Genomic DNA, 25,307 nt, shown 5'->3' on the forward strand with positions numbered 1-25,307 from the left:
CGCACCTAAGTGCAGCAGATACCTGTGTGAGATAAGACCCTACAAACTGCAGTGCTGGGCAGCAGGTAAAGAGTTGCAGCTGGAAAAGCCAGAACTGTATCTGCTGCTTACTGAATGCAAAATGAGAAAAGACCAGATAAAGACATTATTGTCATAATCCAAAGCAGGATGTTCTGCCACCATGTGAGAGGTGCCCACAGGTAAGTTACAGTGTTTGTTTACTCCAGCTGTTAAAAATAAGTCTAAAGTAGCTGCATGTGAGAGTATTTCTTCCTATACACAGAAAGCAATGCAAGGAGAAACACTTGGGATGTACAATCTAAGAGATTAGACTGAATGGTGGAGCAGAAGTCAAGGAACCTGGAGTATATCACCTGCTTGATGTTTAGGCTACAGGTTGCATGAGCCCTATCGCTGCATCGTACCATCCCTTAACTAGCATTGCAAATAATGGTCGGCAGGGCTACGCTTACCTGTCTTGAGCAGACTCTTGTCCAGCCCCTGGTTTCATATAAATTGACTACAACAAGTGAGTTGGGAAGCAAGCATGCGTGGGGAGTAAGTTAGTCTTAATATTTGTTTTATGAAACATCTGGAAGCATATGAAGACAAGACATGGCAATGTAATGTGCTACTATGTAGAAGTATCAATAGGAATAACAGGGAGGAATGTAGTAAAGGTAGTTGAGAATAGATTTTTCCAGTCATCAATTTGTTACCAGTGCCTTCATGTTGAGATGGTCAATATATTGTATTTCATTACCTGAATCCATGCAGTACTGGTATGGTGAAAACTATCAGGCAGAGACTGACCTGATCCTGATGCTGCGATTTGACTTGCTCCAGCTGCAACCTGTGCTGCTCCTGCAGGCTCTCCTTTTTGGTGTTGTACTCCTCCTGCAGCCACTGCTCCACCATCTGGAGATCCTCCTGCTGCTTCCTGTGAAGCTCCTTCACCTCCTCCTCAAAACACTTCTCCAGCTCCTCCTTCTCACTCTGTAGTTGCTTCCATTTCGCTGTGTTGAGTGCTGTGGAGGCAAGACTATACAGTCAGGTTCTGAAGTCCTCAGGAGTAAACAGTGGCATCAGACCCATTTGTAGAGCACTGAGCATAATGGTTCTTGCCACCTCTGGGGCTCCATGAATCTCAGACATCAACAAGCTCTTGCTGTCATTTCTCTCTCTGTCCTGCTCTTTCACACACACGTACGCACCTGCATTTGTTTAAATAGAGGCACTGGCAGAGCATGCAAAAGCACATGCAAAACTGAGATCTGATGAGTATAATAATAAAAATAATAACAATAAAGCAGGGAACTTCATGGACCTGCAGGGTGACTGGATGTCCCCTTCCTGGCCAGCACAATCTTGGACCCACAAATCGGGTCTTCAGGGCTTTTAGTTTGACTTGCATATAAGAAACAGCTTGTGAGAAATCACTTGACCCAAAGCCTTTCAATTGGGTTACAAGATTTTTCTCACCTCCTTCACTCAAACCACAGTCTTGGCTAAATCCTCACTTCCAGTGATGTGCTAGTAAAGCAGAAGTTGTCTGGGTTTTTGAGGCAAATCCCATGCACATGTTATGCAGGGGGTGTGATTGACCACTTGACAAGAAGGAGATGCATCTCACACATCCCATTTTCCAGCTGTTAGAAGCTGCTCGCCCCATAAAACTGTCTTTCACACTAGCTCCATTGAGGACCTCTTGAATTCATTGATGCACACTCGCTTAAAATATTTTTATATTCACACAACTATTTTGTGTGCTTCCTGGAATCAGAAAGTGCAAATGAAAGGCAAATTCTGAAGGCAATTGGAAAAATGTGAAATTTCTAATCTTATGAACTAACCCAGTGACCATTCACAAATCTGACTACAATTAGTTTCAGGTGGTGCAACTCCATCAGTTCTATAAAGGCAAGGATATTCAGTCTATTTCCCTATTTGGTTCCTCACCTATATTATGCCCTGACTCCCAGGACAGCGGCGTCACGGACACTATGTCCTTGGCCTTTTGTTTTGCTAAAGAATGGTTGCAATCAATCCAGACACTGAAGACCTCATGCAAGTTGGACAAGGTCAACCAGACCTCATTTAAAAAGCAAGTTTGCTCACTTGCTAAGATCTAACAGGTAAGGAGTGATTAAAATTACCATGACCATAACATTTAGAACAGCTCTAGAGAAGAAATGTGTTTTAATGGCACTGCAATAAATTCTTTCTGATTTAGATTCATAGGTGATTTAGAAAAAATATTGCCTTTTGAATATACTGTCTGTATTATCCACTCAATCCTTTCCTTGCCTTTCAAAATGCACGTGCCATGCACAGACCTGTATATGATGCTGTACAACAGTGAACTGAAAACAGTTGTTTCCCTGGATGGACAACTTCTGAATGTTTCAAAACCACATTTATCCTACGACTGTATATTTGCTTAATATCTGGCAACTGCCCAACCTATCACCATCCCCATGTTTTCCTGTCTTTTCCTACTATGGTATCAGACTGTGCGCTTTTTTTTGCAGGATAGTGACAATTCATCAAAGTTACCTACTGTTGTGACCACAGCTCATGTTAGGTGAACCCAAGCAAGGTAGTTTGGGCACCCAAGCTAACCAGCCCCTTCCTCACAGAGGTGTTTTTCACCCTGTTTGGAGCTCTGCTTCCACGCTTACTGGACACCAATATCCAGACTTGCTTAGTATGTCCAGACAGATATCATTACTGGGGTCCTGTTCTGACCCTGATGATTTCTGGAGCACTAAGTGCCCCTTTCAAGATCTCTGCTCCTTACAGAAAGAAAGGAAGCAAGCCTGAACCAGTGAGCTTAACACCACAGCAGCACCTCATACAAAGCTTTTCCACATGTCTCATACCAAAAAAGGAACAGCACCATTTATATGGTCATTAGTTGAAATGTCTTATCTTTTGGAAGTCTGAATTATAGCTCTGAACCCTCTCCCTTGCTTTTTGCTTTTTTGTTTTCTTTGGCATGCAAAGCAATCCCAGAGCTGGAGGACAACGGGTAATGCTTGCAGCTCTGTGTTCAGTAGAATTCAAACTTACTCAAGCTTTAAATTGGAGCTGTAATGAGCCCCGTCTCTCTCTCCAGCCTCTCTAATAAGATTAACCAGCACACAAGGAGGGCCGGACAATGAAATTACATGCTCTAACCAAAATAAAGTCCATCTGAAACACTTTCTGGAATCTGAAACACAAAACTATTCACATCTTGCAAATCATACCCAATGCAGGTGCAACATGGACAGAAAGGGATAGTAGGGAAATAGTGTCTACATGGCACACTCTGCAGCCCGCCCCCCACCAAAGTGCTATTGGAGGCAGAAAATGAGGCCATTGCCCAGGAAATTTGCTCTGTACTGAATATCAAATACCTTTAACAAGAAGGAGTGTTCCCTGCTACAGTCTCCCAGACAGAGACAAATGAGGCCAAGGACTGAAGCAATGAGGAGAGACTGAATCTCTTCTTAGATGGGAGACGGACCTTTGGTCCTGACTCTTCTGGGACAAGAGTAGCAGGAAGTGACATTCATGCAGCCCAGTACAAGATCTGTGGCTCCCTTACCCGGCTGAGGAGCAGGAACGAGTGTGGGAGAGCCTGCTTTGCTAGACCCAGCTGTGGGTTTAGCAGGTGGCTCTGGTGGACCAGGCTGAATTGCCTCCAGTATGGCCCTGACAACAGATGCCTGAACAGAAGACCCACTAATGTCATCAGAAAACAGTGAATTTTGCTTTCAGGATATGCATGCTGTAAAGGGAGCTCCTCTTGTAGGAAAAAAAAAATAATAATAATCACTAAGAAAAGTCACATTGCAGTATTACTGACATAGAATAAGACAAACAGGGCACAGCTGCTACTGAGAAAAGTTAACACCCTGGTTTTCTTTTGCCTTCTTCTGTAGGTATTTCAGTAGCTGCTTACAGGAAAGGACTTGGACATCACATGGCATTTCCCGAGATGACAGCTTGCTGGGTTAAATGACACTGGCTGCCATTGCATCCAAGCTCCCCAAGCACCAAGTAGTTTCTATAGTGCACAGCAGAGGAGCAAAACCCCATTTCAGGCTGGGCTGGGAAGAGGAGGGAAAGGGAGATGTCACTTATGGACTGATCTTCCCACACAAAACCAACCTGAAATGATGCCCAGTCTCCCAGCCCTGGCACTTTCCATTCTGGGGGGCAATTTCCATGGGAATCAGGGGGCTGGCATCACATGGCCTTGCACATGGACTCCCTGCTTCTGACATAAGAAATGAGCTCTTTGCCCAAAAATGATGGCAAACCATGCAGACTCTGCTCTTCCTCCTGACCCTTGGTCACAGATTCACAGGCAAATCACAGCGACCTCACCCAAGGGTCCTCTGGGGAACATATCCAGGAGGAGGTGGCACACAGGCTTTGGCTTTCAAACTCTTGTGAACACAGATAAGACAAATTTTAAACTTGACATCTGATTACCTTCCATTCATCTAGGTTTTTATGCATCTCCACACCTCCTCTCAACTCACTTCACACATTATTTGTCTGACAGCAAAGGAGCAGGCAATTCTGACATTTAATTTGGATTAGTTTGAAGAGAAACAGCTGGCGTTCAAAACCTCTTTATTTCAGGAGTCTCAGTGCTGCAGCTGAAAAGTACTTATATTTATAGTTTATAAAGATGGGTGTTTTGAGTGTAGAACGATCGCTTGTCATGTTTTTCTAGACTTGGTATTTCTAGTAAAATACACGAGCAAATCTTATTGCATAAAATAACAAGTCAGTCACCACTTATAGAGACCACATTCCTCCTCAGAGCTCGGAAAGGAGAAGCACTTTCCTGTTTCACTGCATGCTGGTTTCAGATGAGGTGTGATACTTCATAGCATTGCTGGGAGTAAAGGTGGACAGCATTACCCAAAACTAAGCATTTTGCCTGGCTACAGAAGGGTGCAGGTCTCCAGAGGCTGTTTTACACATGCTCCATTGCTGCTACTGCTTCAGCAGTGGTTTTAGGTAGCAGAAGAGATTTATTAAAAAATACATTCTGATTTTTTTTAACAGTGGATTATACCTCGTAGTTTCATTGCTTTGTATAGCAGAATCCTGCAATTTCTTTTGAAGCTAGGAAAGACTGTGCTTACAAAACCAAGCACATTCAGCCTCACAATTCTGAACTAGGAGTATTGCCTGAACAACTAAACATTGGACGCACTGCCTGTATGAGCCCTAACTAGTCCATTCTTGTTTTACTGCTTTATCCAGGTATTTGCATGGTGAATTTACACATGACAAATCAGGAATTTCTGACCAACACCCATGCTGTTTAATGGGACTGATTATTTTTAAATTAATGATTATCAATTTGACTAGAGTATTCAGAACTGCAACTCGGTTGTAGTCAAAATAATATGCTCTGTAGAGTTTCCCTACATTTCTTCATAGGACCACCTATGATTGCTGTTGTCAAAAAAAACCTGACTGTTTCATTATTTATTTGCAGAAAGGTTGGCAGAATATATACAACATTGTATAACATACAGAATCATCTGATATTGAGACCAAAATAATGCTCCTATAGCACAGGGGGCTGCGTGTCTCCAATAGCACCTTTAGCCCTAGCTTACATTGCTTTAAAGACAGCAAAAAACTGCACTAATGGGAACCACCCTCACACACATGGTATTTGCTATTTCACCTTGTCCACAGATTTAAAACACTGGTTGTTTCACAAGTTTTAATTTTGTGATTTTCCTCCAAAGGAAAACAGTCCAGCAACTTTTGACTTACACTGAAGAACATATTCACTCACCTTTCATATACATGAATATATACCAAGATTTGTACTTCTGATGAATCTTCCCACATTCTGCTGGAGTGCAATACCTGCACATGTTCAATTATTTTTTTTTCCATTCCTACTGGGACTCCTTCTACCTGGGCATGTTGCATCTCAGGGTTACACAGAGAAGATTACATCCAAAAAGCAGGACAGATCACCAGCCTCTGGTCAGTATCTCTTTGTTTCCCAGAGTGGTAGCTTGTTCAGAAAGAGTTGGCCTGTGATGACTTCTCTCCAGTACATACACCCACAGGACTACTGAGGAAAAGACTATCTCACACTGTCTTTCTCCTCTCTGCGAAAGAAAGCATGTACACATCTATGGCTAATGTCCCTTCTGAAGAAGTACAGCTCAGCTGAGACCTCAGACTGCTGTTCTGGAGTATTTGAGGTTCTTAACAAAAATGTCTCCAAGTACCTCTCTGGGGCTTATATTTGTGCAGAGGTACTTATTGCTGCATGTGCAAGAACGATGTCAAGGGCAGGCAGTGCAGTGAGTTCCTACGACTGAACATGCTGCTCCGTGACCCCCAAACAGACAGTCAGTTAAATCCCTGACAAAGTTCTCCAGCAAAATGACCAGTGATTCATATTCACTTCAGCTGAACAAACACACAGTGTGAATGGAAGCAAAGCTTTTTATCTCCAGTGCTGTACCTCTGTTTCCTTCCCATGTCACCACCACTTGCAGAAGCACTCATGAAAATGAACAAACCCAACTTGCTAGAAAGAGGTAGGGCTTTGAAATGAGAAGCGGGTATTCAATGGAAAGCTTCACATGTGTCCTGCATAGAGTGCACTAGCAGCAACAGCTCCTCTGAGAGAGCTGAGGAGGTGCAGAGGATGGATGAGGGCAGGCATAATGGAATAACTGGAAACGCTGTTTTGCTATTGCTGAAGTGACCTTTGGCTGTGGGGACAATAAAATTCTGTAAGAAATGGTTATCACTCAAAAAATTTCAGAGGAGCACAGTAGGGAGCACAAGATGTTGGGCATCAGAAAAGTGCTGGGCTCAGCTTTTCTGCAGGGAGTTGTCATAGACAAGGTGAAGACGAAGCACGGGGAGGATCTGCAGTTCTGCCCACCTTACAGGGGTTTTACATGAGCCCTCCTTTGTGAAACAAGTCACACTCTCACCACAAGGCACTATCTGTCCTTAATGTGTGACCTAGCACATAGGTTCCCATGTGCAGGAAAAGCTGAGAGGTCTTGCCATTCACAGCTCCAGTCATCAGTGATTCCACTACCTGTTGATACTCAGGGTGTCCTCAGCCCCAGTGGTCCTCCCTCCAGGTGCCCTTTCTCCTCTCTGTTTGCCCGAGGGTAGATGAACCCTTTCTGGGGAGGTTTAAGCCCAAAAGAACTCAGCCTGTTGGCTGAAGCCAGCGCCAAAGCCCATCCTCTCTCTCAAGAGCTGCAACGTGTTTACAACCTCCCTGTCTCTCCTGTCTGCAGCACAAACCAAACAGGAAAAATGGTGCACGCGGATACACAGGGAATAAACAGACTGAACAGGACACGTTGTGTTTACCAACTTTCAACCAGACCTCAGAGATATTAATACACAAATTCTGAACTTGGTGCCCTTCAGTTTGTAGCTGAAATGTAAAACATGGAAATGTACCTAAATAAGTGATACATTCCCAGTCAGTGTGCACCATAATGCTCCTAAATTTCCATTTCTCATCACTCTGTGCTTTCTCTTTGACAGTGGTGGTACATAGTTTGCGAATGGAAGCTATGGATTTATGAAGAACCATTTGTCTAGTAAAAATGATGCACAACTAGCTGCAGTTTGTGTGGTGATGGATCCATCTTCAAAACAAAGAAGCAGAATGTTGGTTCCCCAGGATGACGCAAAGCCCCTTGCCACTGGGCTTCAGAAAAAACTTTATCACATGTATGCAGGTTTCCCAGGATCTGCTCACAGGGAATAACTACTTTTGTGTAAACTGAGAAAGTCACTTTTGTTATCACTTTGCTCATACTACTTACCAGTTTCATCCCTGATCTTTGCAAGCTCGACTCCTAACTCCTGTATTTTCACAAGGGCTTTTTCATTCTGTTTAAGGAAAAAGAGAGAGAAATATGTATAGTCCCCAGGTTTATCCCAGATAAGCACCTTCACATGTTCATTTAGTAAAGCAGATTAGATTGATTCCTCAGATTTTTTTGGTTGTGTTTTTTTTTGTTGTTATTGTTTTGTGAGGGGAGATTGTAATAAATTTACTCAGTTTTAGATCAAGCTTAAGAGCCACAATTCACTGACTACAAGTACCTTGTATCTACGGATACACATAAACACACTCATGTGCATAGGACAGCACAGAATCTTCTACTTACTCCTCTGTGTCTAAAAAGATATTCACATTTTTCTATCATTTCATGCTCAATCTATATACTATTTCTGGCTGGACTGCATGTAAAAGATGTTTTTATTAATTCTGTTAAAACACTTCCATCTATTTATGCTTGCATGTAACTGCCTCTAAGCATAGTAACATACACAATCATATTTCATAGAACCATAGAATAGTTTGGGTTGGAAGGGACCTTAAAGATGATCTAGTTCCAATCCCCCTGCCATGGACAGGGACATCCCACTAGATCAGGCTGCGCAAGGCCCCATCCAACCTGGCCTTGAACAGCTCCAGGGATGGGGCATTTACAACTTCCCTTGCCAAACTGTTCCAGTGCCTCACCACCCTCATGATGAAGAAATTCTTTGTAATGTCTAGTCTAAATCTGCCCTTCTCCAGTTTATACCCGTTCCCCCTTGTCCTATCACCAATTTTACAGAGTAGTCTACTGTTCTTACAGCATCCCAGGCACGGCAGGCATACCCATACAGACACCACTAATGCCCTGACATTCATGCCTATTTCCACATTAATTTATGTTATTTTATTTGCTGTAAAAGACAAGAACTCCTTTCCTCAACTCTCTCAAAATATATCTGAATACTTATAGGATTAAAACAGATGAGCTGGCCAAAGGAAAATGAAAATCTATTTACATTAACAGTGCTAATGTATTATTACTAAAATGCAGGGACTTCGACAGCAGGTAGCTCATGAGTGCTGTGCAAACCAACAAAGAAAGGCCTCAGGAAAATCTGCTGGAGTTTGGTTTAGTACAATAAATCCCAGTATAATGGTTCAAGCATAAGGGCATTTTAAACTGGAATGTATCCTGAATCATGTTAGGAAAAAGGCAAAGGAACGTATCCTGCTGGGAAAATCACTAATGATTAGGAAAACTAGATCAGGCTACTATAAATGTGTCCAGGTTAGAAAAAGCCAAGAATCTTTAAAGGACACTACAGAAAAATCATATTCCAGAGAAAGGCAGTGTAGTAGCAAATGGAATTAAAAGGAGTCCTAGAAAGTGAATCCTTCAGTAAAATGCAAGCAAGTCTAATAAAAATCTAAGGCACAGAAAGGATTAGTTCATCAGTAGGATACATAGCAGATAGGATAGCAAATCAGTTCTGTCTTACCTAAATGAAAAGTGGGGAAAAAAAGATTTCAGAGCTTAATGTTTCTGATTATTTTTCCTGAAGTTAATTTTTAACTCTGTTAAGACAAATAACACAACAGCTTTATTTCTGGTAATACCAGGAAATTAGAACCTGGAATTTAAATTAATCCTTTAAATGCTGCCCTTTTGGGATGATTCTACCAGATCCAAGGGACAAACTTGCTGGAAAGCTTTGCTGTAAACGGAATGACTAACTGAGCGGATTCGAGAGCCTTGGGGGCATGACGAGACCCAGGCTACACAGGTATCTTTCTTATTCAGTTATGGGAAAAAGCCAGACATGCAAGGCTGGGCTGCGCCAAACAGCCAGTTCCACACATTGCTGACTAATGCATAGGGGCTTGTGTGCCAGGACTGCAGAGTTTCCAGTTCTGTTGACTGCATTAGGCTCAGAATAAAATGGAGTGGGTTATTTTGTTTTGTTTTGTTTTAATCAGTAAAAAAGCTATGAAAAAAACATAGCCTATTATGCTGAAAAAACATATTACCAAACCATCAGAGTTACAGAGATAAGGTTTCCCCTTTTGGAGAATATCACTGCATCTGCCCATCCCATCTAACTCATTGAGTCATTTTAAGAAGTGTTCTTGACACATTGCCAGGACTAGTGCCCTTGAAGGTATGTGCACAGGGATATGCTGGATATGGACTCATAGATGAGAAGCACCTACTCAAATTACTCTACTTATTGTTTCAAATAGCTGCCCCTGTTTGAAACAAAAGCCTTCTAAAGCAAGGGAACTCTGTATAAATCATTGCCAGCACCTACAAATAAGCAGAACCCATTGGGATTGTTGCTATTCTACTTGTATGAAGCAGAATAATGCCTTTCCCATGCAAACTGTTCTATGATTCTATGAAAATGAAAAGCAAGTGAAAAAAATTATATCCTAGAGGGAAAAAAGTTCTTAAAATTTTCACATAAGAAATATTATGTACCTTTTTTTTCACTTTAACTTAGATAAGGTTTGCCATACCCCTTAAGACACTTGGTAGTGAGACTCTCTCCAAAAGAGCAGAGAATCACCATGGTCCTTCTTAATGCTATCCCATAACTCAAGCTCCAACATGGACACCACTCCATAAGGACAGCAGACCTCCTGGCTGCCTCCCACAATAGTGGGGCGGTGGTTTCCAGAGCAGCCTCTGGGGCTATCTTGAGCAGCTGGTGTTGACACAACTTAGTTCACTGAATCACAGAATTCTATGTTCTTGCATTATATCGTATTTTATTTTGGTCAGAGCTTTCTGTATTCTCTTTCAGACCTCATATTCATATTCCCTGGGAGGTCAGATGGATTGCCCCTGGTGACAAGTTCTCAAGTAGTCCCTTTTTCTCAGAGGGCTCTTTTAGTTCTCAACAGGACAGGAGTCCTTATCTTCCTCTTCTGTGGGACACTCACTGGAACAGGCTGCCCAGGGAGGTGGCTGAGTCAGCTTCCCTGGAGGTGTTTAAAAGATGGGTGGATGAGGTGCTGAGGGGCATGGTTTAGTGATTGATGGGAATGGTTGTACTCAATGATCCAGTGGGTCCTTTCCAATCTAGTGATTCTATGATTCTGTGAAAGGCCAGGTGTAGTTTTGACTAATCATCGTATCAGCCCCACGGTCTCCTGAATGCGCAGTGAACTTACAAATCCCTGACATGTTCTGTTACCATAACCTGCTTTATCAGTGTAAAATGATAGGTTTGGACTGCATGTGTTCCTGCAACCAGTGTAACCACAATGCTAATACGAAATGAAAAAGCCTCTCCTTGTTATCATCAACGTGGATCTGAAGACAACCAGCACTTCAGTGTCAGTGCAGCTGGGGAACTGGGATTGCTAGTGCTTAGGAAACCAAACATTAGAGGAAAACTGGATCTGACATGAGAATGCAAAGCTATTGGGTCCAGTGCTGAGTTTCATATAGGTCCAATGTCAAAACATCAAAACAATTAGAAAATTCACAAGCATGTAAGGAAAAATCTGCCAAAACAAACATCTAAGAGACAAAATCAACAGTCTATCCCATTGAATTAATAACTTTTCATTAATATTTATCTCAATCAAGTATTTGAAAGAGAAGATAGAGTAACCAGGAACCTTTGCTGCCCTCCCAAGAGTTTTGCCTCTAACAGGCTTAGCATATCAAAGGAGTTTTGTAGGCATCCTCCACTAGGCACTGGTTAGAGTCAAACCACTGAGAGTGAGTGACTAAGGGCCAACTCCAGCACAGATTTAAAAATGCTCAGTGGCTACACTAGTGAAACTGCTGTTTCCAGTGGGTGAAAAGGCCGTAAACACTGTGCTAATATCCAGTATTTCTGTGTGGCAGCTAAATGGCATGTGAGAAAAAAAAATTTCTTTGATGTGGTTTGAGATCAATTTTTTTGGCCAAAATGTAAAACTAAACCCATGGCCTTCGTACCAACTAAGATATTGCATTTATTTTTCAGGTACTTTTAACAAATGATGGATTTAATTACCATTTGGAAAACTGACGAGAAAGGTCTTCCATTGGCTGCATACCAAGAAATTACTCTGATACAGAAGCAATTTCATAAAATAAAATTCCACTCATGATGGACATGAAGGAAACTTTCTTCCTCATACTAGTACTCTAGAAGACAATGGTTAAGTCTCGTATCTGAAATACATCCCATCTCCTCAGATGGAAAGAAAAATAGAATAAGTAGAATGATAAGTTTGCTTTGTTCTTAAACTACTGCTCTGTTGAATAGAAGATGCAGTACCAACTCTTTTTTCCTATCATCAGCTTTATAACATACAAACACCTCAATATTTCTGCTGTGAGAGGCTCAGTGATGGATTGCACCTCATCAAGCAAAACAGACACTGAAAATGGCATTTACGTGTCCTCAACTCAACGCAAAATTCTGTGAGGATAGACTGAGATATTACTTATATTGTTGCAAGATCTGAGCAGCTCCAGAAAAACTGGCAGGTAGTCAGGCAGGAAGGCAGGAAGGCAGGAAGGATGGATTTGTCCAATTAAATAACAGTGGCCAAAATTTAGCAGTGTAGTTCAGCAAAAACCTGCACGATTTAGACACAACCGTGTATGTGGACGTAGAAATATAACTTGATAAAAGATGCCATGATACCAGCCTGAAGATGGGCGAGATGCTGGTGGTGTCCAAGCAAATTAAGAAGGGAAGAAGTGGCTAAGGCCTGGGGGAGAGGAAAGGCTCTGCTTTAGTTGCTTGGAGCTTCAGCTGACAGCTAGATGTTGTTGAGGAGACATGGTTAAGGAGACAGGACAAGATTTTACTTTGGACCAGGAAAAATTGTGTGATGGGGAGGTAGAGTCCATGTTTGCCTTAGAGAATCTCTCCTCTGAGAACTGCAAACTACCTGAGAGATACTACTTCATTAGAAATACTAATTAATTAAACCTCCAGGTACTTTTTAACAACAGGTAAGCAATAGCAGATCCACTTCACAAATGAGTCAAATCAGGCAGGGAGCATCAGAAAATTGCCCAGACCCACATGGTAAGTCAATTGCAATTAGGAAGTAAACATGGAAGCCTGGAGTTAAGACCCTGACATGTCTCTCCCCTGCCAACATATATGCTTATATGCTGAGGTCCAAATATTTGTCCATTATATCCATGAACACATCCCAGTTCTCTAGAATAACATGCACTGTACACAGGTGCTCTGTGGCAATTGTTAAAATTTCTCCTTCAGACCATTTTTTTAGCATCCAATGATTTCAAAATATTAAAACCTAATAAAAGAAAAGAAAGGATCTAACCTGCAAATGGTGCTTAGTCATTGTCATGCTTTACGCTGAGTTCCCTGGGGCAACATCTTATAACATCATTGGAAAGAGAAGCATATACATTGGGAATTCTCTTGGACAAATAAATATTTTAGAAGATACTTGTGGAAGCAATAACTGAATCCCACTACAGCTGATGCTGAAAATTACCTACAGCCTTCCTTTTAAAAAGAGGTGTTTTAACACTGTTGTTTCAATCACGCTGGTTATCACGTAATTAACCCTCACAATACTCTTTAGGTTGAAGTTTCTAAGCACCTAGATATCCCCCAGTGACTGTACTTCAACAAGTTTTGTATTAAGCCACGCGTTTTGTCTTAACCTAGTTAGCAACATATCTCAGGCTATATTTGAACATATTATTAGGTAAATGCACTATCAGCTTTTCATTAGACCAAGTATATGTGTATTTTAAAAAGCCAGACGCTTAACAAAATATACTGCACAAGGATGTGTTTCTGCCAAGATATTTTCTATTAAGCAAATTAAATGCATGTGTTCGTTCTCTCCCTCTTCTGTACATGCTTAAAACCCAGGCAGATTTCCAGAAGAACAGCAGGAAAAGAGGTGTTAGAAATGTCCCACAACTTCTGTCCCACGTGCTATTCTTCTGCTACCTGTAGCTCTGTACTTACCTGTTTGTCACACGACCCATTTTTGCACCTGGACGTTTTCTTGGTTTAGATTCACACTGACATAAGAAAATACAGAGTTTTGCCTCTCTTCATTTCTCTTAGAGCGGAGGATCAATCCTCCATCCGAAAGGAGGTTGATGAGGGAGCTAACACCTCGGGACAGCTAGGGGTTGCATAATCTCTCTTCAAACTTCAAACCTTTGAGCGTGTTTCCTTCAAAACTCCGTGCAAGTTCCCTTTAAGACTCTGTGCAAGTTCCCTTTAAAACTTGTACTCCACAAGGTTATTAGAAACGCATGAAAAGCACGGCAAGAAATCTGTCAGCTGTTACTACAGAAGATGCTCCTTGTTTCAGGGAAATCCGACCCTTAGGTTTAGACTGCAGGACAATTATATAAGGCACTGCAGCGCCCGTGGAAGGGACAGTGAGCTTTGTCCCCGCGGAGCTGTAAATAAGACGAGGACCGCCCCCCTCCCCACCGCCCCGGGATGTGCACACGGCGCCGGCGGCTGCAGGGGCTGAGCAGGGGACCGGCTGCCTGCCCCAAAGCATGAAAAGAGGCGAAAAAGTACCGTCTCGTCTTCGCACGGAGCGCGGGGGAAACACTTGGAGAAGCATTTGCGCATCCTGGCAGGACGGCGACCAGCCGGGCGGCTCGCCCCGAGCCGGAGGGCGAGCCCAGGATGATGCGGCTAACGGCGAGGGATGCGGCTCTGCCCGGTGCCTCCCGGGGGCTCGGGGACGGGGAGCGGAGCTGACGCTGTTTTCCCCTCCACAGACGGCCCTCGGCTGCCCGCTCCCTTCTCTGCCTGCGCACTGCTGCTCGCTGGCTTCCAGAGCCATGGGATACTAGAACCATGAAGTCACTGAACTCTAGAACGGGTTCGGTTGGAAGGTACCACTAACGCTCGTCGCGCGCGCGCGTGTGTGTGTGTGTGGCCACAGCAAGCAGGGGTATTTTCAATCAGACCAGCCCCATCCAACCTGACCTTGAATGTTTCCAGGGATGGGGCATCCTGTCAAACACTAAACCATGCCCCTCAGCACTTAGTCCACCTGTCCCTTAAACACCTCCAGGGAAGGTGACTCAACCCCCACCCTGGGCAGCCTGTTCCAGTGCCCAATGACCCATTCCACGAAATTTTTTTTCCTAATGTTCAGCCTAAACCTCCCCTGTCGGAGCTTGAGGCCATTCCCTCTTGTCCTGACCCCTCTCACTTGGGAGAAGAGGCCAGCTCCCTCCTCTCTACAAATTCCTTTTAGTTTTGTCTATGGCTCATGAAAATTGGTTTGGTTCAAAGAGTTTCTGGGTGTAGCTCTAATTCTTCTGAACATCTGCTGTTCATTCCCTGAGACTAAAACACCTACTGAGAACTGATCTTATCCCCTTGAAAAGCAATACAGCAATACCTTTTCAGCTGTAGACCAGTCAAATTTGTAACTAATATTTCTGAATTCAAATTAGTAACTAAAGTTTCTGAATTATGTGTAAAATTAAAAATATTGCCTATCTAACATTTACTACCACCATTAAGAACAAGCTATACTCATTTGTGTACCTTGTATGTGGGATACAGGTGCAGTCACAGGACAAATTCAAATTGTGGAATAGATGTAGGGACGAGTTGGTAAATTCTGCAAGAATTACCTTTTTGCAAGGCAAGGACAGAATTCAATCCAAAGTAAAGTTGGGCACCTGGAAAGAGCTCCAGGTCAGCCAGCTAGAAGGACTCCCCAAGCAGCCCCCAGTGCTGGATGGAAGGAACAAAATTATTCAGTTTTAGGTATTATTTCCTCCTGATCAGAATAGTAAGAAGAAATGGGAACCACACGCCTCCACGACAAGCCTTGGATGTAGGAACATGATGTTTCTTTTTCCACTACTTAAACCATGGCTGAAATAAATTATTCTGGACAGAAGACAATGCTGTTGCAGCAGATGATTCAGATGTTTAGATTAAACTTCTAAGTTACCTAGGCTTATATAAATTATCAGCCTTTACTTCTGGCCCTCCACGCAATGCCTAGGTTATTTTTCTGATCCTTATTTACATGATTTGCCTCAATCTATGAAGGACAAGGACAGGACAGAACTAGAACTGGCAGATAGCATACCTGAGAAAAGTAAATTCCTTTTGTTCTGTTTTATCTGCACCAAACATACCAATACTAATAAAAATACGTATTTTGCAATTATACTGAGAACAACCTACAGAAAGAGGTTCAGATTTCATGTAATGCTGACGTCAAAGTTAAACACAATCAGAGAAAACTCTCTAAATCTCTCCTTTTAGTAAAATTACCCAGATTATTTGGTTTTAAACTTAAAAATCTTACTAAACTTATTAAAATATAGATTGCATTGTCTGCAATGAAAACATAGATGTAAACCTACTCAGCAGTAAGGAGAAAATATTCGTACCTGGCACCTGAATATGCATGACAGGAATACAGTTGCATTGAAATCTCACCCACCACTCAATGCGAAAGGTAACTGAAACAGCCATGGTTTGTCTAACAGTTGTAGAGGTCTCGTCTTCATGAATTCAGAAAGACTAATATTACCATTTCTACTAGCTGAAATTTGTGACAATTAAAAATTACTTCCAAATGTCATAAATGGGCAAGGCTGACAAACAGCACACTGAGAATTGTCATTATTAATCAAACTGTCACTATCTTTGCACCTCTCTCCATTTCTGTCATTATATATGATTATATCCTTGATATACAAACCATTTCTGACTAGTACACGTAACAGTCTAGCATGAAACAAAATCAAGATTCCCTGATTTACAGTGAAAATAGCTGCACTGTATTTGGTTTAGCCAGCTAATTGCAAAATGTATCATTCATTCACCCAAGGGTATTGAAGGAGCTGGCGGATGTGCTGGCCAAACCCCTTTCCATCATCTTCCAACAGTCCTGGAAGACTGGGGAAGTCCCACTGGACTGGAGGCTGGCTGATGTTGTGCCCATCTACAAAAAGGGCCGCAGGGAGGACCCAGGGAACTACAGGCCTGTCAGTCTGACCTCAGTGCCAGGGAAAGTCATGGAGCAGGTGATCTTGGGTGCTATCATGAAGCACATGCAAGAGAACCGGGTGATCAGGCCCAGTCAACATGGGTTCACAAAAGGCAGGTCTTGCCAAACTAACCTGATCGCCTTCTATGACAAAGTGACTCGGCTGCTGGATGAGGGAAAGGCTGTGGATGTGGTCTTCCTGGGCTTCAGTAAAGCCTTTGACACAGTTTCTCACAGCGTTCTGCTTGAGAAACTGTCAGCCTCTGGCCTGGACAGGCGCACACTCTCCTGGGTGGAAAACTGGTTGGATGGCCAGGCCCAGAGAGTGGTGGGAAATGGTGTGAAATCCAGCTGGAGGCCAGTGACAAGTGGGGTTCCCCAGGGCTCAGTGCTGGGTCCAGCCCTGTTCAATGTCTTCATCAATGACCTGGATGAAGGCATCAAGTGCACCCTTAGAAAGTTTGCGGACGACACTAAGCTGGGTGGAAGTGTCGATCTGCTGGAGGGTAGAGAAGCTCTGCAAAGGGATCTGAACAGGCTGGACCGCTGGGCTGAGTCCAATGGCATGAGGTTTAACAAGGCCAAATGCCGGGTCCTGCACTTGGGGCACAACAACCCTATGCAGTGCTACAGACTAGGAGAAGTCTGTCTAGAAAGCTGCCTGGAGGAGAGGGACCTGGGGGTGTTGGCTGACAACCGACTGAATATGAGCCAGCAGTGTGCCCAGGTGACCAAGAAGGCCAATGGCATCTTGGCTTGTATCAGAAATGGTGTGACCAGCAGGTCCAGGGAGGTTATTCTCCCTCTGTACTCGGCACTGGTGAGACCGCACCTTGAATCCTGTGTTCAGTTCTGGGCCCCTCACCACAAGAAGGATGTTGAGGCTCTGGAGCGAGTCCAGAGAAGAGCAACAAAGCTGGTGAAGGGGCTGGAGAACAGGCCTTATAAGGAGCGGCTGAGAGAGCTGGGGTTGTTCAGCCTGGAGAAGAGGAGGCTGAGGGGAGACCTCATTGCTCTCTACAACTACCTGAAAGGACGTTGTGGAGAGGAGGGTGCTGGCCTCTTCTCCCGAGTGACAGGGGACAAGATGAGAGGGAATGGCCTCAAGCTCCGCCCGGGGAGATTTAGGCTGGACATTAGGGAAAAATTTTTCACAGAAAGGGTCCTTGGGCACTGGAACGGGCTGCCCAGGGAGGTGGTTGAGTCACCTTCCCTGGAGGTGTTTAAGGCACGGGTGGATAAGGTGCTGAGGGGCATGGTTTAGTGTTTGATAGGAATGGTTGGACTCGATGATCCAGTGGGTCTCTTCCAACCTGGTGATTCTATGATTCTATGATCCCCCACCTCTCTGAGCAACCTGTGCCAGTGGTTCACCACCCTCAGCATAAAAAAATTTCTTCCTTATAACTAGCCTTAATTTTTCCCTTCTTAGTTTAAAACCATCACCCCCTGTCCTACTGCTACAAGGCCTGCTAAAAAGTTTGTCCCCATCTTTCTTATAAGCCCTCTTTAAGAATTAAAAGGTCACAGTAAGGTCTCCCTGGAGCTTTCATAGAATCACAGAATCACTAGATTGGAAAGGACCCCCAGGATCATCGAGTCCAACCATTCCTATCAACCACTAAACCATGTCCCTCAGCACCTCATCCACCCATCTTTTAAACACCTCCAGGGAAGGCAACTCAACCGCCTCCCTGCCAGCCTGTTCCAGTGCCCAGTGACCCTTTCTGTGAAATTTTTTTTTCTGATGTCTAGTGTGAAGCTCCCCTGTTGGAGCTTGAGGCCATTCCCTCTTGTCCTGTCCCCTGTCACTTGGGAGAAGAGGCCAGCACCCTCCTCTCCACAACCTCCTTTCAGGTAGTTGTAGAGAGCAATAAGGTCTCCCCTCAGCAGTGCTGGCTGGATGCCTCTGGCCACTGAAGCCCTCCCTGGCTGCTCGGGTGCGGAGCCTGTGCACCAGCAGGGTGGGACTGGGAACAGGGACCCTCAACGAACCACCTGCTTTCCCCGACTCAAAGGGTGTCACTCTGCTCCCTGGTGTCACAAGTCACTCTTGTCTCAATAAGGAGTTTTCCTGGTGTAATTCATTTAAATCCAGAGGAAGACCACTGCCCTCTGGACCTCGGTGACTACTTGTGATTGCTAAATCACACATCTCTACAATGCACCTTGAGAGACTTTTGTAATCCTCAAGGGTTGGGTTAGGGTTTTTTTTTTGCCATTTATATATGTATATTCACTACATAACTTAACCTAAGCCTATCCCTAACCTGCATGTAAACACATGTGGTATGTAGGTGCACTATGTATGCATGTGTCCACCGGGAATACATTTCTGTGGTGTGATCTGGGGCATGGAGCTGCAGCAGCCTTACCTTTCCTGGGCTGTTGCCTCCAGCATGATACATTTTTCTCTGAAAACATATATTAAAGATATGCTGGAAAGAGGAAAAACAACAACTTACATGCAAGGTGGTATTTGTGCAGCAAGTGCTTAGGCTGTTTAAAGTTGGCAAGACTTATCTTCCTGAAAGCTGAATCATCACTACCAAACATACAAAAAACCTACATTGCCCTTAATACTGAAAAGCTCTGCCTTCTGGCAGGAAAGATGTAGTGCTTAGACCTGTGACTCTTGACAGGCATTTTTGTTTAATTGTATTGTCTACTGTGACTGATGATGCCTGAAGTGATTTGGAAAATAGTAAGAACCAACAAGAATCTCCAGCACAACTTTGTGTAAAATCACACTTAAGTGCTTAAGTACCTTCCTGGTTTGTGTCAGCTTCTTATTCCCTGCTCTTCCTCAGCTCTATGAAGACTTTAATAAAGTTTCAGAATATCATGGGCAAGTAATTAAAAACAAAACCAAAAACTAAGACCAAAAAACAAACTCCAAACCCAACCCAAACCAAAGATCTCACTCAACATACATGTGCTTTAATACGTGTGTTCAAGACTTAACTTTTCTTTGCACCGTATGAAAAATAATTTTGTTGGCTACTGAACAGCTACAGAGTGGAAGTAAAAAGAGACTTTTGTGTAGGTGAAATAATTTCACCCTCATCGTAGGAACTTCTGTTTTGCCACAAATATGTCCATGGTTTGGCTCTTTTACAGTATAAGTCTTGGCTGGAAACATTTTAACTGCCATAGTAAAATAAAAGTAATAATATTATCATCTTTAGACAAATTGCCCCAGCCATTTCTCCGAGTTGGCCATTAGAATTACAGTATTCAGATCAACATTTCTGATTATCAGGCAAGGAAAATAAAAATCTGTCATAGTCCTTTTGTTATACTTTTAAAGTGAAGCACTCATCTTCCTCAGTCACTCTGCTAATAATGGTAGATTTGCTCTTTGTGCGTGGTGATAAATCTAAACTGCAGATTAACTAGTGAGGTCTATGCACCACTTTAGTAACACTTAAGCACTTAATCAGAAGATAAAATGTTTAAGTGAAACTTAAATTAAGCAGAAGTCATGCATTGTCCATCTGCCAAGAATGAATTGGTCCCCCAGAAGCTGTTTTCACTTGGAACATGGTATTGGTAAGGGAGAAGGACATGATGGGATAGCTGCTGGGCTCTTTGGACACCTTTGGTCCTTTTGGAGAAAGTAAGTCTAAATTAATTCAGTTTAAATTAAGCCTCATCTTGGAGGTGAAGGTGTGTAGCATTAAGATGAGGAAAGACCCAAGCTGAGAAAGCAAAAGGAAAATGGAAACTCTTTTAAAAGGCAGTTTCTCAATCAAATGCACAAAAAAAGAGGATGAAGAAAGGAGGAGGGGTCTCTGTGGTGGGAGCATGCTCAGGATTGGAGGCAAGTTACTGTATGGAGGACTTTGAATGTACACTTGAAGGCATCAATGCCCATGGGATTAGGGATGTAGAAATGGAAACAAGCATAACTTAGAAAGGAGTAAAAAACTTAGCAAAGCAGGCACATCATGGAAGAGGACAAACCCATATATCCAAATTTTATAACAACTGGCACTTTAAAAAGCTGATTCAGACCAGAATTTTAAATTTCTAACTCTTCTTTTTTTTTTTTTTTTTTAATTTTAAAATGCTACCGTCAGCTGCCTGACTTCAGTGGCATGTGGCACTTGGATCAAATACTGAAAGGAATAATACATTAAAAAAAGAACAGTGTCAAGCACAGCAAAGCACCAAAGGCAGATAGATCTACACCAGTGCAGACTGCAGCCTTTATACACCAATAGAGTTCATATTTTTAGATGAGGGTAGTACGTAAGTCCCACCTATTGGGAACCAAGTGACTTCAGATATAGTGCCAACCACAACATTGCTCATTAGGCTGGGAAAGACAGGGAGTCACTGAAGAAGTTCCAAGCAGGGAGGAGCTGTTTGGGGGAAGATGACAAGGAGTTGCAGTAAACGGGCTGAGCAGAGATAATTAATGGCACTGATCAAAGATCAATCCTTGGGGCAAATTACATTCACTTAGGACCCCAGTCAAAATTTAGAGGCATACTAATGAAATACTGGGATGCACTGTCAATCACATGGAGCATTGAGTGTCAAGCTGGATGATATTTAGGCTATGATAGCGGTCATGAGAAGAAACATAGACTCATAGAATCATAGAATCACCACGTTGGAAAAGACCCATCGGATCATCGAGTCCAACCATATGGACAAGAGAGTCCAAGGCCACAATCACAGGGACAAATAACAAGAATTTCAAGAAGTAGAAGAAGATACATTGGCTGGAAATAACACAAACAAAACAGAGTTGCTTACTCAGTTATAGGATGACTAAGAAATATGTCTGCGGAACAATTCTGAATAAAGGAAATACAGCCTTAGGCTGTAGGAAAGAGAGATGAGGGAAGGTAAAATGCTTTATGGAGATCCCCAGAGATCTCTCCCCTGGAACTTCAGAGAGTTCTGGTCACCCATGTTTTGGGCTTGTAACTTCTGACTTAGAGAATATATAGCCTATAGTACCGGAGGGGCATCATATAAGTACATATCTGCTTCTGCCTAAGAAAATAAAAGTAAAATTGAAAAAAATGTTAGCTTTCTATAAATACATCAGGGAGGAGAACACTAGGAGAGGGAGAAGTACTTCAAGGTCAAAAAAAGTCTTTCAACGGGAAGGAACTGGATTTGATCAGTCGGGATGAATTTAGCTACCCTTAATGTTTCTATCCATGCAAACCTGCTTGTCTGTGCATTGCCACTAACATATATTGCTCTTTAAGACAGAAAGGAGAGATTCGTGTATAAGACAGAGACCAAGAGGACCTGGGAAAAACTGTGCTGTTAGTTAAAAAAACACCTTATATATAAGTTGTGTCTTTTTTTTCTTATTGGAAACAGAAAATACAGCTAAGTCCTACAGAGAGGTGTTCCTTGTTATGTAGAGGATTAGCAACAGGGATAAGAAGACCAAATGCTATTAAAATTAGATTTTAAAACATCAAAATAGTAGCACACAGCAAGGGACGTAAGAGAATGTGTTTTGTAAGGTATCCAGTACTTCAACTTTTATTGACTACAGAAATACAATATAGTTAGCACCTCACAAGGTAAAGTTCCTGGGTAATTACAGCCCAAGAAGGACATGTAGATTCTCTTAAATGTCTCAAGGGAATTGCTTAGTCTATGAACAACCTATTTTAATGGTAAAGAAGCATCATGGCAGGTAATTTTTCCTGCACTGGCAGAATCAATGATTTGCTCTGTGATGAGCATAATACAATTCCTATTTATTGTCAAGAAATTACAATATTTTACATCTATTTCAACTAAATTGGGAGAGTTATGGTTTCATTAGTCATTTTTTTTGTGATTTAACAAGGTCTTCAACTGGATCACATTATTCTCTATAACTCCATAATAGTCTTTAAGTATCAATGCATAGACATTTACATAGAAGATAGACAACATATCATTTCATTGGGATTCTCAACAAATATTCTAACATAAATAAGCAGCTTTGGATTCTTAACCATTAGTAGGTGATGTCTCCCTGCTTCATGGAGGATGATTACCCTTCCTAGGAGAGACATAGGTCTTTCCCTGGATCTTCACCATGCTGGTCTGCAAAAGTTTGGCAAGTGTGTAGATGTGGAACCATAGAGGAAGAGAAGAGAATGAAAAACAGAGCCAAAATCTTGGGATTGCTCTGGGAGATAAAAGTAGTAACACTGTACTATGTGTGTCACTGAGCAGGAGAATCCTTAAGTGAAGTGTATATTATTCATCTTTAATGAAACACCGAAAATGCTTGCTGAGAGGAATAGCATGTGAAGTATGTCAAACAAATATTTAACTTAAGATGAATAGAAAACAGTCTGAGGGCAAGAGCAGGAAAAGACAGGGAATTTCAAGAGGCACAAATCTGTTTGCAAGAGGACTGTCAGCTCTGGGAATAGGTTGATAGGACATATATAGGAGTTATGACAATAAACATAGGAAACTAGGAGAAAACTGAAGGAGCTACGGAGTTAGAAGTGAGAACCAAGAAGACTGAAGACAACATCATAGGGATGTGGAGAGAGAAGGGGAGAAAAGGATGAGGTGGAACACAGCACAAGTTGAAAAACTACTTCACCTGGAAAAAACCCCCAAAACATTCAAAGAAGAGATGAAACAAAGAGGAAGGAAAAATTGTTTCAGAGGAGAAAGGGCTATGCAGTTGACATGGGAGACAGGGAACAGGAGACTGCAGGAATGAAGAGATAAGGAGAGACGTGAAGGTCAGATTCAGATGACCTACTGCATAACCAAGACACCACAGCTTCTGTGATGTCTCAGCTCTAGAAGGTGATGGACAAGTCAGGCTATCAGCAGCTGCCGCCTCCTGGCATTCTCTGCGGTCAACAGCGAGAGGTGATTGTGACACTTACATTAAGTAGCTCCAAAGGATGATATGAGAAGAAGCCTGGTTGGCAGCATTGAAGGGCCAGGATTTTTTCTAAGGCAGTGCTGAGGTAGGGTAGAATGAAGCTATTCCAGTAATACATTTTGAACTGGAGACTCAGAAGATGATTGAGTGGCATGCCACAAATTATCATTCATGACAAAGATGGGAGAGCAAGGCAGGGAGAAGGGACATCCAGCACTGCCTATGAGATTACCACAACCTATTTCTCTGCATGTGCTCTTCTCAAATACTGTTAGTTATATTTCGTGTGACAGAACATGCAGGTGGACTTCCTCAGAATTTTTACGGCTACAAGAGGGAAATTGAGTATACTGTCAGAATTGGAGACAACCCAGGAAACTGAATTTGTTTTTCAAAAAGCCAAGAATGGGCCTGACAGCCAGCAATCCATTGCTAAAGGTGTTGTCAGTATTGTTAATCTTTCAATGTCTGCAAGCGTAATTTGTAAGCAGCCTTAACTAGTCAGACATACTCCTTCTAAGTCTGTTTTTTTATTGAAAGTGCTAGCTACATTGTATTTCCGTGAAAGCTTGAAGCTAACAAAAGTGAGTACTGCTGTCAAAGAAGGTGACTTCATCCTTCCTTCTCCTGGTCACTTGTTTTCATAGAATCATAGATAATTTGGATTGGAAGGGACCTTAAAGATCATCTAGTTCCAACCTCCCTGTGATGGGCAGGGATACCTCCCACTAGATCAGGCTGCCCAAGACTCCATTTTGTCCCTATTTCCTTCCTTCTGGTCACACAAGTGTTTGGACAGTGAATTGGAATCAGGTTAAAACTAAACCACAGAGAAAGTGGTGAATGCCGGGAGACATGACCTCCCTAGTTCAGGGCCAGCTTCCTGGGAACAAATGCATTTGTGGAGTCCACATGGCAGCCTCCAAACTCTGATGCCCACTGGGAGGAAAGCCCCTGAACCCTTAATTTTGTCACACTAAAAGCCAGAGTAGTCCAAGGAAACAAGAAAAGCAACAGTCACTATGCCATTTCATCTTTCCTGTTAGAAGCGCATAACAATTTTTTCTCCACGTTAGTCTTTAGGCATACACATGTAATACATTATTTTCCAGGTTGGGTCTATTTTTCTTATTCTTACCAAATTAAAAAAAAATCAGAAAATGTAATATACCAATTTGGGGATTTCTGAAGATATTATCAGTCTGTCATGAGTTTCAGCTAGATGATTCAGCTAGAGCTGAAGGTCATGCCAGATGTCCCCAGAATAGCAATTTCCCTTGGATTTACAATGATGTTTCACATTCTGTGTATTACTCAGTACCATGAGGTTTTAATCCTCAGGCAGCTTATATGGAAGCAAATGTTTAACATAATTTTTCAATTACACAATTACAATACTGTATATCTGGAAGAATAGAATGTTTACTCTAGAATTTAACAAATTAGCATGGACTACATGCTCTCTGTTTCTCAAGTGAGAGAGCTCAGCCAGTTGACTCCATTTTTAATTAAATTCTCATATGAAAAGAATGTGAGGATCTAAACAAAATTCCTTCAACTTGTGTTATTTCTGCTAGTGTAGCCTTG

At 42.4% G+C, this 25,307-nt stretch overlaps 2 protein-coding genes across 5 annotated transcripts in view; one reads left to right on the top strand and one right to left on the bottom strand.

Annotated features, from left to right (window-relative positions):
• The window catches only part of MTUS2 (microtubule associated scaffold protein 2), a 738,607-nt gene that overhangs the window by 447,671 nt on the left and 265,629 nt on the right, over positions 1-25,307 (bottom strand). For 3 of the 4 annotated variants that reach the window (XR_011339664.1, XM_069882854.1, XM_069882861.1), the window contains 2 exons: positions 7,845-7,911; positions 814-1,028 (listed from right to left, as the gene is read on the bottom strand). Coding sequence is in view for 3 of the 4 variants with exons in the window: in XM_069882854.1 (XP_069738955.1) it covers positions 814-1,028; positions 7,845-7,911 (282 nt within the window). In the remaining variant the exon portion in view is untranslated. Of the gene's footprint in view, positions 1-813; positions 1,029-7,844; positions 7,912-14,388; positions 14,494-25,307 lie in introns of those variants that run through there. The other variant, XM_069882874.1, reaches the window with a different exon arrangement.
• The window catches only part of SLC7A1 (solute carrier family 7 member 1), a 214,431-nt gene that overhangs the window by 70,390 nt on the left and 118,734 nt on the right, over positions 1-25,307 (top strand). The gene's annotated exons all lie outside the window — the stretch shown is intronic.

The sequence above is a fragment of the Phaenicophaeus curvirostris genome, chromosome 1 (genome assembly GCF_032191515.1).
Source record: "Phaenicophaeus curvirostris isolate KB17595 chromosome 1, BPBGC_Pcur_1.0, whole genome shotgun sequence".
In the NCBI taxonomy this organism is placed as follows: Eukaryota; Metazoa; Chordata; class Aves; order Cuculiformes; family Cuculidae; genus Phaenicophaeus; species Phaenicophaeus curvirostris.